The 18,895-nt window shown below is 40.6% G+C and overlaps 3 protein-coding genes across 3 annotated transcripts; all 3 read right to left on the bottom strand.

Moving 5' to 3' along the window:
• Positions 1–1,104: 1,104 nt before the first annotated feature.
• On the bottom strand, positions 1,105–1,698 carry LOC124159748. The gene has a single exon (XM_046535658.1). The coding sequence runs from the start codon at positions 1,696–1,698 to the stop codon at positions 1,105–1,107; it is 594 nt and encodes a 197-aa protein (XP_046391614.1).
• A 301-nt stretch (positions 1,699–1,999) lies between these two features.
• On the bottom strand, positions 2,000–3,355 carry LOC124159746. Its single transcript, XM_046535657.1, has one exon. It carries the CDS (start codon positions 3,353–3,355, stop codon positions 2,000–2,002), a length of 1,356 nt encoding a protein of 451 aa, XP_046391613.1.
• A 93-nt stretch (positions 3,356–3,448) lies between these two features.
• Positions 3,449–5,974, bottom strand: LOC124159745. Its single transcript, XM_046535656.1, has one exon. It carries the CDS (start codon positions 5,972–5,974, stop codon positions 3,449–3,451), a length of 2,526 nt encoding a protein of 841 aa, XP_046391612.1.
• Between the last annotated feature and the right edge of the window lie 12,921 nt (positions 5,975–18,895).

The following is an 18,895-nucleotide window of genomic DNA, read 5'->3' as shown; positions in this document are numbered from 1 at the left end:
TCTCACCGAGACATTTCAGCCTCTCAAATGTTTCATATGCCTGTATGCTTTGCACTAAGACAAGTCTTAAGAGTGTGTAACTGAACATTTGAGAGTTTTCATGATCTAATAGATGTTTCCTTTTAAGTTTTATTCGAATTAGAATTAATTTCTGATTACTTATTTACATTTTAGGGAGAAGATTGGGATTAAATACGATTTACCAGATATTTATACAGATACTGACTCGGTGAATATTCAAAAATTCAATTTGGTTTTTAAAATAATTTTCCTTTAGAGAAAATTCACACCTATATTGCATTAGAAAGATTAGTTTTCGTTATCGTATTTTCAAATTTTACGAAATTTACTATCATATTAGAATAGTAATTCTCTTCTATTGGATCATTGAATTTTAGTAATACCTTCCCATCACCTGTAGGTATCAAGATCAACATCCTTCATCAACAATTTTGGGGAATTCGAGCGTAATTATTGCAAAATTATCAGTCAAATGTGCATTGATCAGTGAACTGTGGTGCAATTGGTAAATAATTAGGTATATTTCTCGGAAACAATAAAAATCAACTCAGAAGAAGAATAAATAGTTGAAGAATCAGGAAAAGAAATTGTTCAGTGGGCCAATGCTTTATTCGCGACAGATACAGAAATTTCCACACTTTCTTTCTTCTTTCCGCACTCTCTCTTCCGCACTGTCCCTTCGACAGCGGACTGTAGACTGCCAAGAAAAAAAAGGAAGTCCACCCTCCCGCACTCAGCGCCCAGGAACGGCCCGCCGGCCAACCGCACCAACACATTCAAATATGCGGCGGGAGACTCACTCCCCAAACATTCCGCCCGCCTCGTCTGAAGGACGAAAGAACTGTCTGCAAAGCACAGGGAGCAGTCCGCCCGCCATGATCGGCCGGTATCACGGCTACTGTCCCGCTGGCATTGGCAGCGGACTGAGTCTCACGATCGGACGTTGCAGGTGGTGAAGGTACTCTCGTGACCAGCGTTTCCAAAAGTTCAGCTGCAGCCGTTGAAGAAGACGCCATCTGGATAAGCAATTACCTGAAATATTGGGACACTCAGGTTCTGGAATTAGAAACAAAGTATCACCAATTAAAAAGTGGGCTGGGTCAGAGCATTTAGGTCATCTGGATCAGAGGACATTGGATGGAGAGGTCGGGAGTTGAGACAGGCCTCAATTTGAATGAGAACTGTTGAGAACTCTTCAAACGTGAGGGTATGTTCACCAACTACTCTGAGAAGGTGATGTTTCGTTAACTTTACCCCAGCCTCCCATAGACCACCAAAATGTGGAGAATTCGGTGGTATGAAAGACCAACTTGTTCCATCATTGGCCAGGACTGAAGCAACTTCAGCGTAGAAATCCGAAGCTGCGCCGAACATCCTCCGAAGTTCCTTGGCGGCCCCTTGGAAAGTGGTTGCATTGTCGCTGTATAGCGTGCGGCAAACACCTCGACGTCCAGCAAAGCGTCGATAGGCAGCCAGGAACGAGTGAGCTGTGAGGTCGCTGACGGCTTCCAGATGAATTGCTCGTGTAGCAAAACACACGAACAGTGCTACATAGCCCTTGTATGAGCGATGTCCTCTGCCTTTGGTAGTGCGCAGGTAAAATGGGCCTGCGTAGTCGAGTCCAGCTACACTGAAGGGGCGCGCTGGTGTCGTCCGCTCTGCAGGAAGGTCGCTCATCAGCTGATAGCCGAAGCGTGGTTTTGCACGATGACATATCACACACTGCCGCGTGAGTTTTTTAACAAGTGCCACGTCCCCCAGTATCCAAGTCTGGCTCCGTAAAATATTGAGGGTAAGGGTAGGTCCGCCGTGAAGCGAGGAAAGGTGAGCAAATTGGACTAAAAGTTGGCTTAGATGAGATCTTTTCGGAAGGATGGATGGGTGTTTAGCAGAAAATGAAAGAGTGGAATTTTTTAGACGACCCCCTACACGAAGAATACCGTTTTCGTCCAGAAAAGGCTTCAGGCCCCGTAGCGGATTACGCCTGGGCAGAGGCTTGCCCGCTCGTAGTAATCAATTCCTCAGAAAAGGCAAACGATTGTGCTAGCTGTAGCACCTTGCAACGAGCGGCAGCGAGCTCGCTAGTTGACAGAAAGTTGGTATTAGGAATCCGTGATCGTTGACAGCGCGCAATGAATCTTAGGCAGTAGGCCATAACTCTAATCAGCCTGGTTATCGAAGAGAACCGTTTCAATATTGCATTCTCTTCTGCAGCTTGAACGACGAGTAGTTGAGGAACAATAACAGGTTCAGGTTGTCTTGGCCAATTTTCCTGGGTAGATAGCAGCCATTTTGGTCCTTGCCACCATAGAGATGAATTTATAAGAGCATCAGGGTCTATGCCTCGACTTGGGAGGTCAGCTGGATTCTGCTCTGAAGATACGTACTGCCACACAGCAGAAGGCAGCTCAGTTTGTATAAACGACACCCTATTTGCAATGAAGGTTTTCCAATAACTAGGATGCTTTCGCAGCCAGGCGAGAGTTACCTGGCTGTCCGACCACGCGAAGACTGGTAGCGATGAGAATGCTTTTATTTTCTGCAAATGATTGACCAAACGAACAAGGAGTGCGGCTCCGCAAAGCTCCAACTTTGGTATTGTTATAGTTTTAACAGGGGTAACCTTGGATTTTGCGGCGAGAAGAAATACTCGACATTGATTTGCGTCGTCAAGTACACGTAGATAAATTGCTGCAGCGTATGCTCTCTCCGATGCGTCTGCAAAGCCGTGAAGCTCGCATCTTGAGGTCGGCGTCGTTTGCAGCCAACGATCAATTCGCAACTTCGAAAGTCTAGGAATTGCATTGAAATAGCTAGTCCATCGAACCCTAATATCCGTAGGTAATGGTGTATCCCAACCTATCTTTAAAATCCACATATCTTGCATGAGTATTTTTGCGACGACAGTGACTGGAGCGACCCAGCCTAGTGGGTCAAAGAGACGCGTCATCTTGGAGAGCACCGTCCTTTTAGTGAGAGCCATAGTGTGGATTTCTGTTACTCGCTGGTTAAATCCAAACAGGTCAGCTGTTGGCTCCCATATAAGGCCAAGAGTTTTTATAGGCTCCTTTGAGTCAATAGATTTTTCCTGCTCACATTCACGACGCTGTGAGACACGTCGTTGCAAAAGAGCTGGATGGTTGACAGCCCATTTGTCGAGTTCTATTCCTGCACAGGCCAGCAGTTTCACTAGTTGCGTGGCGATCCTTTGAGCCATGAGTAATTCATCTGCTCCCGAGAAGATGTCATCGACGTATGAATCCTCGCGAAGGCAGGCAGCTCCGAGAGGAAACCGGTGCTCCTCATCTTCGGCGAGTTGAAGAAGGGAACGCATCGCCAAAAATGGTGCGCAGGCTGTGCCATATGTGACCGTGGTGAGCCGGTACTCCACCGCTGGGGTGTTAGGATGCGGTCGCCAGACAATTCTTTACAGGTCCTGGTCAGCAGGATGTACCCATATCTGACGAAACATCTTTACAATATCAGCGGTAAATACGAAGCGGTGACGTCGCCAGTTGATTAGCACCAGCCCGAGGTCCTTTTGCAGAGGAGGACCAGATAGAAGAAAATCGTTCAGACAGTAGTGCTGTGAAGTACGGCGAGACGCCTCAAACACAACTCGAAGCTTCAACGATGGGGTATGAACGACAGCATGATGAGGTAGGTACCAGGCCCGCTTTATCTGAGAATCGGAAGTTGGGACCTTTACCATGTGCCCAAGTTCCTCATAAACCTTCATGAAGTCTCGGTAGGCAGCGGCTATCTCGGGCTCCCGAACGAATCGTTGCTCAGTCGACGCAAGTGAACTAAGAGACGTTCGACGAGTCTCGTCTACAGTTGCAGGAAGCTCTGATACGATTGGAAGCTGAACGATGTATCTCCCGTCCGACCCACGATAGTGAGTATCCTTGAAGTGCTGCTCACATCGCTCATCCTCGGGGCGCAAAGTTCTCGTGGAGGGAGGAACTTCTTCTACTTCCCAAAATCGCTGAAGATCATCCAGCAGATTCTGTACAGCCGCGCAATGCAATGAGACGAGAGACCGTCTTGGAGTGGATCCCGCCCGCCGTGACTCGCTCCCTACAGCTGGTCCCGAGATGACCCATCCAAGAGCAGTGTTCTGAGCGATGATCTGTCGGTGAGGGAATCTTTGCAGCCCTTGGCGTAGTAATAGTCCGTAGACATCTGCACCAAGGATGAGGTCGATGTTCTCAGGCTTATAAAATAATGGGTCAGCCATCTGCAGATTGGAGAACAAAGACAAATCTGTCTCAATTATCTCTCTTGTAGGTAGTTGATTCGTAAGCCGCGGTAGTACTAATGCCTTAACTTCAAGGCAGAAAGATGGCGAATAAACGGAATACAGTGAGAGTTGAACGATGTTCAGTGCAGTGCAAGCCTCAGCTGCGCCGATTCCTGACAGAGGAATCTGCGTTCGCTGGCGGGGTAAATGAAGAAGCTGTGCTAAGGCCTCGGTAATGAAGGATACTTCGGAGCCGTTGTCTAACAGCGCCCGAGCTTTTACTTGGACCCCTCGAGGACCCGTGACCAGTACCTGAGCCGTAGCAAGAATTACGGAGTGGATTGGAGCAGCCAAGTTGGCCGTGAGTGTGTTTACTGCTATGCCATTTGCCTCAACAGGAGACTTTAATTGAGGTTCAGCCTCAGTATCTTTAGCAGCACACACATCGTTGCCAACCGTTACTGTATGTAACAAAGAATGATGTCGTCCACGACAAGTGACACAGCGCTTAACAGATTTACACTCCTTGAAGCGATGACGACCCAGACAGTTGAAGCAGAGGTGTAATTTTCGAGCCTCATCTCTTCGTTCAACAGGAGTCTTTTCTAGGAAACCGGAGCAGACGGCTATATAGTGGTCCATTGAGCATATAGGGCAATTACGGGTGCTTGTGGAAGATAGTCGCTTAGTCTCAACGTGAAAAGACTTCGCCCCCGACGAGGAAAATTTGGGCGTCGTGTTACTTCCTTTGTCCCAACTCGTAAGAGGAGCTATCATCTCTAAGGCACGGATACGACCCTCGAGAAACTCTACGAGCTCCCTAAAACTGGGAAATAAGTTTGGATTCGCTTCACTATTTGGTGTGAGATTACTCAACCGGTCCTTGGTGGTCAGGTGCGACTCCCATGACTTTCGCGATTCTTTATCCAAACGCTGAGCCGTGATGAAGACAAGCCAGTCGTCCCATGTTGCCACTGGACGACCCAGGTTCTCCAGCGTTCGAACCACCTGAATCGTTCGGTCAACTAACGTCCGCAATTCCGATGCTGACTCCTTCATCATCTTTGGCAAATTCATTAGAGTAGACAGATGAGTGTGCAAGCACAGTCGTGTATTACTGTACCTGGCTTTCAGGGCCTCCCAGGTCGGTTTGTAGTTGGCGTCCGTAACAGAGATGTTTTTTACAAACTCCGCTGCAGAATCCTTTAGGCACATCTTTAAATATTGCAACTTTGTAGCAGGAGAAAATCGATGTTCTCCGTCCACTATTGCTGTAAATAGATCGCAGAACGATTCCCAATCCGCAAATGTACCCGAAAAGCTCGGCAACGTTGTTCTCGGAAGCTGGATGGGAAGTTGGAAATTAGCGTGATCGGCCTGATCAGCTCCACCTTGTCCAGATGAGGTCGTAGGTACATCAAGTAACTGGGCGAGCATGGCTTTTAGTTCAGCGCACGTATCATAATAAATCTCCTCCGTCTTCTCATGTTGTCCATCCACTAAATAACGCTCCTTCGACACGTCTTCCCGCGTCACCAGCTCAAAGTACGTGGAAGTGTAATCGTTCCAATACTGCATAAGTGAGTCGATTCTACTCTGAATGGCTTCCTTAGTGATATTTGCAGCGCCCTTCTTCTTTAAATTCGGCACTAACCTAGTAATTGCACGATCCCGTTGTTCCTGCTGCGCAATCAGTTGCTTCGTCGTCATAGACATAATGTTTACTAGGATCCTAACGGGTAGCCGGTATTGAAGTAATGCTCAAAACGAAGGCGTGGGAAAATAAACTATTAAAGTACTTTGCGCCTCAAAAAGTGCGCAAAACAGACGAGTAACAGCCCCGTAAGAAACTTCGCTAACCAGGGCGAGCAGCGCACAGCTGATTTCGCGAGAGGAGGGAGGATAGGGAGTCAGTGGGAGAAGAGAGGGGAGAGACAGACAGCGAGGTGAGGGGAAGTACAGCACGCTCATTCGCGGGGGAAGAGGAGTAGGGGCTTTTGCTAGAGGAGGGAGGATAGGGAGCCAGTGGGAGGGGTGAGGTACTCAGTCCATCATCCAAAAGTTTGGGTATGGTTTAACTCACTGCGGCGTGACGGAGCGACGGCACGAAGTTCACAGGCACGTCCCCGGTCGAATGGCAGTGTAATGCTCACTGTAATTCACAATTGTTCCTCTGCAATTGTAGCCTCATGCAGTACTTATCACACAGTCGCGAATAAACAGGTATCCGGCCCGAAGGACCATTTGTTCAGTGGGCCAATGCTTTATTCGCGACAGATACAGAAATTTCCACACTTTCTTTCTTCTTTCCGCACTCTCTCTTCCGCACTGTCCCTTCGACAGCGGACTGTAGACTGCCAAGAAAAAAAAGAAGTCCACCCTCCCGCACTCAGCGCCCAGGAACGGCCCGCCGGCCAACCGCACCAACACATTCAAATATGCGGCGGGAGACTCACTCCCCAAACAGAAATACTGAGGAAAGATTTTGGACTAATAGAGGATACTAACTGCAACAAATTTGGAAGAAGACTAAACCAGAGAGACAAAGTGAATATGGAGTTATTACATCGAGAAGATAGTTGGCCGATATAGATTTGAGAAGTGTAGAAATTAAATGTAGATTTCGTTGAAAAATAAGCGATTCATGAGCAAAATTGTCGGCTAAGCCAAGTTCCAGCAAATGAATACGTGGAGGGGTAAGTATCGGAGAAGATCGACGATATATTAATAGTACCGGAATTAACTATTACCAATGATGGTACAAAAACTTTCAGAGAATTTGAGAGAGGCTCGAAGAATAGCTTGAATTAATTAATTAAATGGTAAAAATGCATAAAATAATGTTCATGGAGACTGTGCAGCTACAAAGGCGCAAGAAAATTCATTACCGGGTAGGAGATATAAGATATCAAGGTATTCTAACAAGAGTTTACAAGTACTTCACCAATTGTATGATCCAACCATTATACTTCCAAATTCCCATTTTGGACTTCTTTGATACACTCTTCTAAACATGATAAATTATTAAATGTTTTATATGTTTACTCCATTAAAAATGTTTTGTTCATTTCTGTTGAACAAATTCTCAAATGTAGCCTCTAACGTACGCGAAAAAGAATTTACAATTGATAACTCTATCGAGTTAAGTATTCCCAGAGAAAAGAGTCATGAAATTCTTTAAAAGTGATAGCAAGGAAATGAAAGATATCTTGTCGCCTATATTTCTTAAACAAAAGAATGAGATAAGATCAAATGGCTCGAATAATATAAGGGATGATGAGCGCCAACTTCCAATGTACCTATTACGGCAAAAAAGATGTCCAAGTATAGCGATTTTCTAGCAATTAAATAAAATATGGCCGCAAGAATGGTTACTGAGCTTAAGGACAATTTATGAGTCTGAATATGCATGACTGATTTGCAGGAAGGGAATGAAAACTTTTCCAATCGTTTCCTTAACTTTAATCTCATCATTTTGTCAGGGAATGAATTTTCATCCGGATAAAGTTTTCGTTCCTAACTCTTTTATTAATCGAATCGTGGAGTCCTAGCTATAGTTACAAGGAGCAAATTGATCACTATAAGTGATATCTAACGTATTTCTACTAGCTTTTGTCTTCGTCGTCACTTTATGAGTTTAATATGATTATTTTAAGGGCCACCTCACACGGTCCAATTTAGTGCTTATCCGTGTGCAACTTAATTAAAGGAAGTGGAGAAAGGTAGATATAAATATTCAACTTAGATTTTGCTGCCGTGCGAATATCTTATTTAAATGTATCGGCTTTCCACGGTTAGACCATTCTCCCAGTTAAAAGTTCATTCAGCATGTTTCCAAATTTCCTTTTTGACTTTAGACTTGACTAGCTTTTCATTTAACCTGGCCCAGGTGAGAATACAATCCGGCCCCCTCTTCCCCCGGGCCAAGAAGTACTCATGAAAAACTATTAATTTTTCATATACGTACACCGTAAAAATATACATATTTTGCTTCCAGTCGTCGAACAAATCCTCAAGTGAAACCATGAAAATACGAGAAAAAGAAGAAATCACCAGAAAATATATTGATTCAAGTATTCCAGGATAAAAGTGTCGTGCAAGCCAATATAAGTCATAACGTAATGAAAGGAATGACAGTGATTTTGTCGCCTACGTAGCTTAGGGAAATAAAAGAGATATAGGCCAATTGGCTCAAAGATAATATAAGGGATTATGACCGCCAACTTCTGCTGTATCTTCTGAGAAAGAAAAAGTGGCGTCTAATCAATTTGCTAGATGAGACTAAAGTCATGAATTAGAAAAACAAGGATTTTCACGACAAACATTTCTCCGCTAATACTTTCCTAATTATGTTTTTAGATTATTTTTTTGAATTTGTTGTCTTTCATTATTGAATAAATCGCACATAGCCGTAAAAATGTATGAAGGAGAAAGAAGAAATTACCTTCAGACCTTGACAGCCTGCTTATCGATGTGGTATTTCGGTAAATTAATAGGATATGTAAGTGGGTAAACCTATCAGGAATGCTCAAGGCAAAAGTAATCGTTCGAAAATTATGAATGAATAAGAAAACTGTTCCGGTATTGAATATTTAAGATTTACATCTAGTAAGCACATCTTGAATTCAAACTTTAACTATTAGATTGTCCTCTAAAAGACTTCACTCGTAATTTTATGAGATAAAAAAACTCTAACCTCAACTCCCAAACGCACGCTTCTTTTAACATTAATACCCACTATGAATCAACTCGTGGAATACTTGACCTAATTACCAAGAGAAAATTGATCATTTCAGGTGATTTCGAACTTTTTCAACCAGTTTTTGCCTTCATCATCACGTAATAGTACAATGTGAATATTTTAATAGCTACCTCACTCGGTCCAAGTTAAAGGAGTTGTTGGATTGTGATACACCTATAGAGGGGAAATTATAAAAAAAGGAAGGTTATTATCCTCAAAAAGACTTTACTTGTTATTATATGATGAAAATAAACTCTCACCTCAACTCTCAAATACACGCCACTTTTAACATTAATACCCACTATTAATCAACTCGTAGAATCCTTCAAAAGATAAGTCCCCCAAGGAAGATCAAGGGATAAATAGGAACCGACTTATGGAAAACCGAGAAAGATTGGAAGAAGGTGAAACAAAGAGAAGCAAAAGGACTGAGAATGGATTGGGATAAATGGAATACTACAAAATTTTAAACCTAAGATTTAAATTTAATGAATGTTACCTAGACTCACGTTATCATAAATCTCACCTCCTTCCTTATTGAATTACCTTCCAGCACCCAATTTATTGGGCCAGAACATTAGGCACTGAATAAGCGTTCTATTTTTCTCTCGATTCGAATCATACGTAACGCTATATGTGTGCATAGAACATAATATTGGCTTTCAAGGGAAAGGAAACTCAAATGGAATAGAATTGCTTCCTGTTTGGAATCGTAATGAAAAACAAAATTGGCAAAGCTTTAGTCTGATGTCATTGCCAGATTTCTCAAATGCACATGTAAATGTATGAATATATACCTCAACGTTTGAAATTGAAAACCTGTCATTCATTGTAGTCAGGCAGTTTTTGAAAGCGGAGGACATAGGGATTGCTGGAAATGAAAGGAGAGAGGCCTGAGGGAGAGAGACTATAATAAACAGTAATTGGAAGAGACTTCTCATTTTTTAGATATTTTTCTATTGGTAATCAGCTATCAGAGTTTATTTGAAAGAAAATAATTGTCAGACATATTGATACTCTATGATTGATTACGACCAGTTATGCTTTTCGTTGCAGGCTACCATTTTGAGTTCATTAGTATTATTCCATTTTGTTCATTCATTCACTATTTATCGCGGTTGTAACTACCTTGGTATTTTAAGTCTGGTGGCCATCTGGCTTATTTCAAGCACTGCAGTGCCTAAAGGATTGAAGGAAGGAAGGAAATCCGATCTGAGCGTGGATGAGATACTTGTAGAAGATGAGATAAGAGGATGTGGATGAGAGATGAGGTGCAATGCCGTCGTATAAGTTCAGCCGACGATGAAGATGAGCTCTCGACACCTGCGTGTCATATCATGACTCGAGAGAAGCAACGTAGCACACGTGGTTGAATATTCACGACGCCACGCCACCACTCCGTAGCGGATGCTTTTGCGCGAGTAAGAGGACGTTGAGATCGAAGCCTCCAACTCAGTTCCCCTCCAATGTTTGAGAGTGACTCTGTTGAGGAGTGCTGATGTGTGACTAACTGCACGCAGAGGTTGAGCGGAATGCGGTCCAACTCGCTCGGCAATTAAAATTTTTCACACCCTGCATCCAGCATCGTGAATAAAAGACTACCACTGGGTTTTGTGAGCATTAAGGAGTATTTGTATTCAATATTAGGGCAAATGATATGCTTAAAAAGGCATTAACTACGAGTCTTTGAGGCGTAAATAAAAGAATAACGCGGTCTTTGCGTCATCAATCGCTAGGAATATTGGTAAACTGCGGCAAATGCAGTATTAAGTAGAGCTGAGTCGTTTTTTTTTCACCATCTTGATTTCATTCCTGGAGCAAATTTTTTACACCCATTTCATATATTTCACAAGATATCTTCTTCCATGAGCCACGGTCGAAGTTCACAAAACAGAGAAGAGAAGCGCGAAGACAAAAATGGAACAATAAACTTAAAAAAGACTTCGCCCTAATTTAAAATTGATCGATTTTCATGCTATATTAATGATCCATTTATCCTTGTTTTGGACTATCTTTTAAATAACACTACCATTAGTCCCAGAGCACTGTAATCAAAAAATGATACGCAATTTTAACTTATCGCTATTTCATTACTATAAGTTGATAAATGAAGAGCAAACTTAGTGCATGTCCACAGTAATTACTGTGTATATTACTGTGGACATGCACTAAGTTTGCTCTTCATTTATCATTGTATCATTATGTTCCACAACATCTCGCTGAACACCGTTGAATACAACTAGAAGTTGATCTTAATACTGGAGGCAGGGAAACAGTGTGAGAAAGTATTCGTGTGGAGAGTAACGATCTATGGATCAGAAACAAGAATAATTGGAAAAACTGAAAAGAATAGAGACCATCAAAACCTGTTTATGGAGGGACACATTGAAGATCAAATGGACGGAAAGGGCGAGAAACGAGGATATTGGCTGAGGAGTAGAAGAAAGAGGAGAATATCCATGTTGAAATAAAAACAACACACGGTAATGTTTACACTTTTATGTATAACTCCACAGCTGACCATGGTTTCGACACTCGATGTCATTTTCAAGGCAATTTCCAATAACTTGGGAATAATTATTATTATTTTTTTCCTTTCCTTGACCTTATTTAATATACGATATAATATTTCCTATTTCCTGCGATCAAAAATCACTGCCAGCATGCTAAAACAGTATACGATTTTTGTGGCGAAAACTGGCGCAGTTGAAATTTCAGCGAGAAGAGCACCTCCGATTTCTGTACACTATCTAGTCAGAATGTGTCCTCTGAGTGGCGAAGCGAATACTCTGCTCGAGAAGAGGTCTACTTATAATGAGCCGTAACTTATAATATTATGTTAAATCATCACAAGTAGCTTACTTTGTGTCAACTAAAGCGCGCTTGTAATTACAGCAGGAAGAGCAACAGTGGCTTCTCAGACTTACTCCCATGTAAATGTTTTGACTTTCAAAATATCAAGCCGATTTTGCAGAAAAAGAGCATTTAATAGGAGTATAGTGTTAGAGGTTATCCATAACAGACTACATTGTGTCTATACAGGAAATCGGAGAAAAAGAATAGAATAAGAGTGAGAATTAAAAATGTTACGCGAGCACTCGCGTAGAGCCTGAGGGGCTCATACCGCGTGCATACGAGGCAAAAGTATCATGTTCCAACTTTTTATAGGTTGATCGGGATATTCTGCACATGTAAAACGAAACCGAAAGAGTAAAGTAAAGGTAGAGAAAATCAGAGCGCATTATTGAGAATTGGTCAAGAACTATTAAGAAAATATGGACAATGTGAGCCTAGCAGGCTCAGCGAGTTCCGGAGGGTTAAACTCCAGGAAATATTATATCGTAACTTGGGAATGACATAACGTGTCGAAACCATGGTCAGTTGTGGAGTTATACGTTAAAGTTTGGAAATTACCATTTCTTATTTGCATTTTATCATGGATATATCGCATTTCCACCACGTCAAGTCTGAAACGATTTCGTAAGAATGAGAACTTTAGATCCCCAATACGCCAAAGAAGGATTTGCTAGATCGGCCATGTTATATGACACCGATATCAGGTGGAAGTCTAAAAAATGAAGGCTTTTAAAAGATAAGTTTTCAAGAAAAACCAAGAGATGCGTAAGTACCGACTTACGGAAAACCAAAAAAAAAACGGAGGAAGATGAAACAAAGAGAAGCAAAGGAACTGAGGAGTGAATGGATGAAATGGAGGACTACAGTATGGTGCACTGGGTTAGTAAAACAATGAATGTATCCTAACCCCACGTAATGTGATATTGCACATTCCATCCTTCATAACTCTCCAATTTTTGGTTACAGCGTAGTAGCGCATTTATGCTTTCACAGGAATGAACTAAATGCAGGAATATAGATGCCCCATTTATACCCGCAAGGACTATTGTGCTTGGTAGATGATCGTATGCTGGAATGTTATTAGTGCCTGAAATTTGCGAGTATGTTGAAATCAAGCGCTGATGTTTGATTTGAACATATTGCTTATTAAAACATATTGCTTCCTTCGAACTACATATTTCCATTATGCTGGAAACTCAAAATCTATTTCAGTGGGCTGATAACATGAATTTGTGGATTTTACAATTATGTTTATTTTACCATTGTTTTACTAAACCTACAATTGTAATACTGAGAATGTTATTAGAAATTTCACGTTCCACTCCAAATATTTGGCAAACCTTTCATTGAAAAGGCGATGAGGATATTGTGGCATAAAATTCAGGTCTATTTATTGTCAAAGAAAAACCTGAATAACCGCGAGTCGACTTGATATTTTTGTGGCAAATTTCTCTTACATGATTATCTAATACCTTGAAATTTTCAAGACCCATGCCTGTGCCTTAAACCTGAAGATTTTACCACAGTATGTTCTCAAATGCATAATATTAGAGGCACAGGCAAATGCAGAAAATAAATCTTCTCTCTATATTCTGAGATTTTAAAGGTGATAGCGTTAGTTTCCACCATGTTAACATTCATGGAAATAGATAAAGTATTACCGATTGGGCAGGAGTGATGCGTTCTCTTGCGTTTTCAGCTAATTTCACGGAAAATATGTAGTTATTCGTTGCTTTGATTATTTTATTCACCCCGTATAATTGAGGCTGTTTACTGATGCTTGTTTGACTGTTTTTCTACTGATTTCTGTTTTTTTTACCTATTTGACTGCAACTGAAAACTATTCAGCTTTAAGCATTAAGAGACATGAAGTAAATATATATCGAAGAAGTTACATCATACTTCTCCTCCTGCGCTCACTTTCTTGAGCATAAAGAAGCTAATATGGAATGTAGCATATGTTAGAGATTAACCCTCGAGCGGGCGCGCCTGATATATTTACGACCGGGTGCGTGGAGTACTCTGTCCACGATATATGCATTTATATGATAGCACTTGACTTTTGTTAAAATTTGTCTGTAATTGTTGAAAGCTTTATATTTTAAAACATTTATACTTACAAGCTTGAACTAATTACATATACACGTGTAAAGGAACATATGTAGAACAGGTGGTATACGGCCGGTCGCGCGGCGTAATTTATACGACACGGGTGTCGGGTTCCTCTTGTTGATGAGAAAAAATTGCTACAATACGTTTTGCTTTAAAACTCACGCTATAGACAGTCAAAATGACATTGTAAGAATACATGAGGCCATTCAAGAAAAGCAAAGCACGAGGTACTTGGCCGGTCGCACGGCCTACTTTGTACGCCACGGGTGTCGGTTCCACTTACCGATGTAAATAAAAATAGCTGGGATATTTCGAGCTAGACCAGAATATAAGCATAATGTTGAAATCCTTGGTTTTCAAAGATTAGCGTACTTTAAACGCCAGCGCGCCCGCATGAAGGATCAATCACATAAATCTAAATCTACATCCTACTATCGATATCATCATCACAAACACGTGAATATCAATTTGATAATTTCTATGGGGAACATGCACAATTTTTTATAACCAGATGAATCGGAAGACCACTATCTAAAATGGATTTGGTAAAAAATTCACAGGTGACCTGCGGTTTTTTACTGAGATATCACTCTTAAAAAATAATTCTTTTTCGGCAGCCTGAAAACACTGCGTCATGGGGCAATGGACGCGTGACGTCACAGAACGATATCGCTAGAGACCATTGATTATATTTAGACAAGAAAGTAAGTGGATGAATGATGGAACGGCATTTCGAGTAAATTATTGCTTTTGCTTCTTAATTAGTGATTTTCACTAATCTTAATTGATTATTTCATTCAAGCATAACAAGCATAATGGATGTAAACGAGAAAAAAGAGAGAAAGTTTTACAAATCTTGCGTCGTGCCCTGTTGCTCAAATACCTCAAATTCCACGCCGAAGAAGGTTTTCATTTATGTCCCGAAAGATTCGAAGAAGAGATTAAAATGGTTGAGAGCCTGCAGAAGAGACGTAAATTCTATCTCGAAATTATCAACAGCTTTCTGTTGTGAGGATCATTTCAGCGTACGTGCCAGTAAGGTTGCAAATCATATTTTTGTGAGTCAAAAAAGATTGAATTGAGCCAAAGGATGTTATTGCCAAGTAATATAAATTAAAAAGTTACAAACAATTACATCAAAGGAAAAACTTAATTATGAACGGAAAAAGTGTTATTATATTTCAAGAAAAGTATTATTATAAGATTTTTCTACCGTGTTGATGGAGGCTTTCGCGGGGTGGTGCAGCATGCGCAGCAAGGTTTTCGGGTTGACCTTGCTGAGCATTTTTCTACCGGTTTAAGTACGTGTGCATGGAGCTTTGATACTTGCATTTTTCAATTCATATATATATATAAATAATTGAGCACAGGTTCCAGTGGCAATGAAGCTGACAAACTACGTGAACTGAAGCTGAGTCAGAGGATGACCGGGAGAGTAGTTCAGGTATTTCCTTTTAAGTGTCATCAAGTGTTGGGGTTCAAGTACGCACTAAATTCAGGAGCAAACAAACGCAAATAAAGACATGTGTTTCTGATAGGGCGACATCACAAAAAAAACATATTTAAATACCCAGACACCCCCCATTCAAAGTTTGAAGAGAAGGAAAGTCAGTGAAACTTGTGAGGAGTCGAGCTCTGAGGAGGATGTGAGTGAAGAAGATGAGTACAGTTTTTCTGATAATTCATCTAATGACTCAGAAGCTGAATTTCTTAATGAAAATGACTCAGTTGAACGAAAGCAAGTAGCAATTGCACGAATAAATTTAGTTAATAGAAACCCTAAGCTATACATGGGTGTACCTGAAAACTGTTGCTTCATTCTGGGCACTCTTCAGAGAAACACAAATTTACATATGTCCATGGTCATGCTAACTCTAAAAAAGATTAGACTTAATGAATGCATTACTATTCTCTCTGATGACTTTAGCATATCATTCAGCACAGCTGGTAGGGTGTTTCATGATGCTGTTCCAAAAATATCCCAATGTATGAAACAGCTCATTATATGGCCAGCCAAGAAAAAGATATTAGAGTTACTGCCCATACCATTTCGATCAAGGTATAGCCATGTACAATTAATTATTGATTGCTTAGAAGTAGAGATAGAAAAACCATCGGACCCTGTAAAACAAGCTCTAACATGGTCGGAATACAAGTCTGCAAATACTCTGAAGTACTAGGTGTCTAGCTCACCTGATGGATTAATAACTTACATATCTAAGGGCTTTGGAGGTCGGATATTGATTCACTGCTTCTAGAGCAATGTGATTACTTTAACTACTTGCCTTCTCATTGTGCTGTGATGGCTGATCGGGGTTTCAAACACATTGATAGCTTTCTTGGCATAAAAGGCTGCACATTAATTCCACCCCCCAGTGTTAAGTCTCAAGTGAAGAGCACCAAATAGGAAGTAATGGAGAAGAAAATATTGCCCGCTTGAGGATTCATGTTGAGCGTGTTATCAGACGCATTAGGGAATTTAAAATGTTAGTTCCTCATGCCTGTATAGATCACAATCTTATTACCTTGATGGATGATGTGATTATTATATCTTGTGGCTTAATTAATCTTCAGGCTCCATTAATAAAGTAGCATACTTGAAAAAATGCCGACAATGAAAGGGAGTGCAAAATAAATTTATTACAAAAATATAGCAAGAAGGATATGGGGCCAGTTCTGGGGTAACTAAAAAAAAAACTAATCATGTTTAGAGCTGTTGAAAAGAATAGGAAACATATTTTTCTCCCAAAACCTTGTGGCGGCAGCCACAACATTCATTACAAAATCATGGTCATGCTCAATCCATAGACAAGAAATATTCTTTGTCTTCTCAAAATCAGGAGCAGCAACACAAAGTGCAGCTCCTTTTTTCTTTTTTTCAGAGATAGTGTTATATTATGAGACACTTTTATTTTGCTAAATGCCGAATCATATTTTTGGTGAGTGAAGATGTTGTAATAATTCAGAATTATTAGGCATTAATCATACCTGAAACATATTTGTACATTAGTCTATTATTTCATTACTTATATTCTAACGACTATGGAGCTGATATAGGAGAACCGCATGATAAGTTTGGTATTAAAATTATAGTCAACTAATAAACCGCTGATGAAGGATAGTTTATTTGATTTCAAAAATAAGTATTTATAAACAGGAAACAATGTTAAAACTTAAAATTTTTCCTATGCATTAAATAGCTTGCTTACCTGCTTGCTTTCACTCCACGCATCTCGGCGGTGACGAAAGAATCACTGTTTTTAAGGAAGGCGGCCACAATAAAGGAGTCAACCATAGGTAAATTGTCTGACTGCGCCTTCTTAAATCCCACTTCAGTCATTTTGTCAATCAGTTTTCTTTTCACCTCATTCCTCCAACAATCCCCCTCTTTTTCCATCAACAACTCCCTAACGACATTAAAGATCTGTATTCATTGAAAAACAGCAGTATTTAGACATCGAATTTTACGGAGAACTGAGGCCACTGAGACTGAATATTGTTCGGTGACGTCAAGCCAATGAGAAAGCGTTCCGGGTCACGTGACTTTCGTCGATTTTTTTTTAGAATTTCATTAGCATTTTACAGCATTTGTGATTGACGTAGACAACTTTGGCTTATATATTCGGATTGGTGAGAAAATTCTCTATAAGATAGGCTACAATAACGGGAGAAACAAAGTTCATGCATGTTCCCCATTCTGTGTATATTATATGGTGGACCATTGTTGAAATTATGATATTACATAGACTTTTATTGAAACATAGGTGTGTGATGGATCCATTCAAGTACTCTTCCAGACTTCCAGACTAAGTGGGGAAAAAGGACGAAGAAGTTGAAAGAGGAGGAAATGGAGATAACAGCATATTGGACCACATGATCCGTAGTAGTGACGCTTCAAATGCTTCTGAAGTGAAAACAACTGACTGAAGTTTCCAACAACCATCCCCCACGTGAAGAGGCCTCATTCATGCCCTTGAACCTAATAGGGATCCACGAACAACTCTCAAAACCTCACACTTCCCTCCTTATCTCAACATTTTCTCCTTTCAATGGCCCGTTCGTGAGACACTGCTTGATATGGTGACATGATTTTCATTTATGAGCTATCTTTTGAAACTTTACTCGTCTTTGCGTCATTATCTACTCCATGCATATGCTTTATTCATGATTGTCACAAAGGATCAAAGAGAAAAGCATAAACACTAGTACGAAACGTCGTAGAAATTATTGTGAAATGTAACAAAGAAGCAAATCCCTAATAATTTTTCTTGACTCGTCCTTACAACCGGTGGAACTGAGGAAGAAGACTTTAGACTTCATATCACTTATGAAATGGCCCCCTTTTGCTTCTTGGGAAAGAACTTGGGACATATTTTGCTGATTGGACTGAAAATATTATTATGACCAAGAATTTATATGAAAGATTAAATTATCAATAAAATATTAACAAGAATGCATACGATTGAAAGTTTTCGATTCCTAATATTACCTCCCATTACAACATTCAGAAAGCGCTGAAATCGTTGACATGGTTATTATTATAAATGTTCATTTATTAATGATTGTAGTTTTCAGCCTGCTCCCCTTCTCACCTTGAACTTTCTTCTTTATGTCAACCAAATCGCATGAAATGTCGCATATTAATTTCCGTTCATTCTATGTAAAGATCGATTCTTCTCCATCTTCTGCGCATTCTATGCACTTTTCCCTTTTAAATCGATTTCCAGCATCATCTCCCTGCTTGGTACTCGCTCCATCCTATCCCTATTAACTCTCCACATCTTTTAGAAGTTTCCTCTTCTCAACCATCATGTCCAGCAATAGCAAATTCTTTCTCCTTTCCATATATTTCACCTTATCCATTCTCTGATGTACCGTCACCTTGAATGGCATTAGACCCCTCTCTTTCCCTTTCCTAACTG

Source organism: Ischnura elegans, chromosome 5 (assembly GCF_921293095.1).
Source record: "Ischnura elegans chromosome 5, ioIscEleg1.1, whole genome shotgun sequence".
Classification (NCBI taxonomy): Eukaryota; Metazoa; Arthropoda; class Insecta; order Odonata; family Coenagrionidae; genus Ischnura; species Ischnura elegans.
This window is presented reverse-complemented; position numbering and strand designations above follow the sequence as displayed.

What these genes read in the sequence shown, in the direction of transcription:
- LOC124159748 (XM_046535658.1), bottom strand. Translation starts at nt 1,698, where the DNA reads ATGAGCGACCTTCCTGCAGAGCGGACGACACCAGCGCGCCCCTTCAGT.
- LOC124159745 (XM_046535656.1), bottom strand. Translation starts at nt 5,974, where the DNA reads ATGACGACGAAGCAACTGATTGCGCAGCAGGAACAACGGGATCGTGCA.
- LOC124159746 (XM_046535657.1), bottom strand. Translation starts at nt 3,355, where the DNA reads ATGCGTTCCCTTCTTCAACTCGCCGAAGATGAGGAGCACCGGTTTCCT.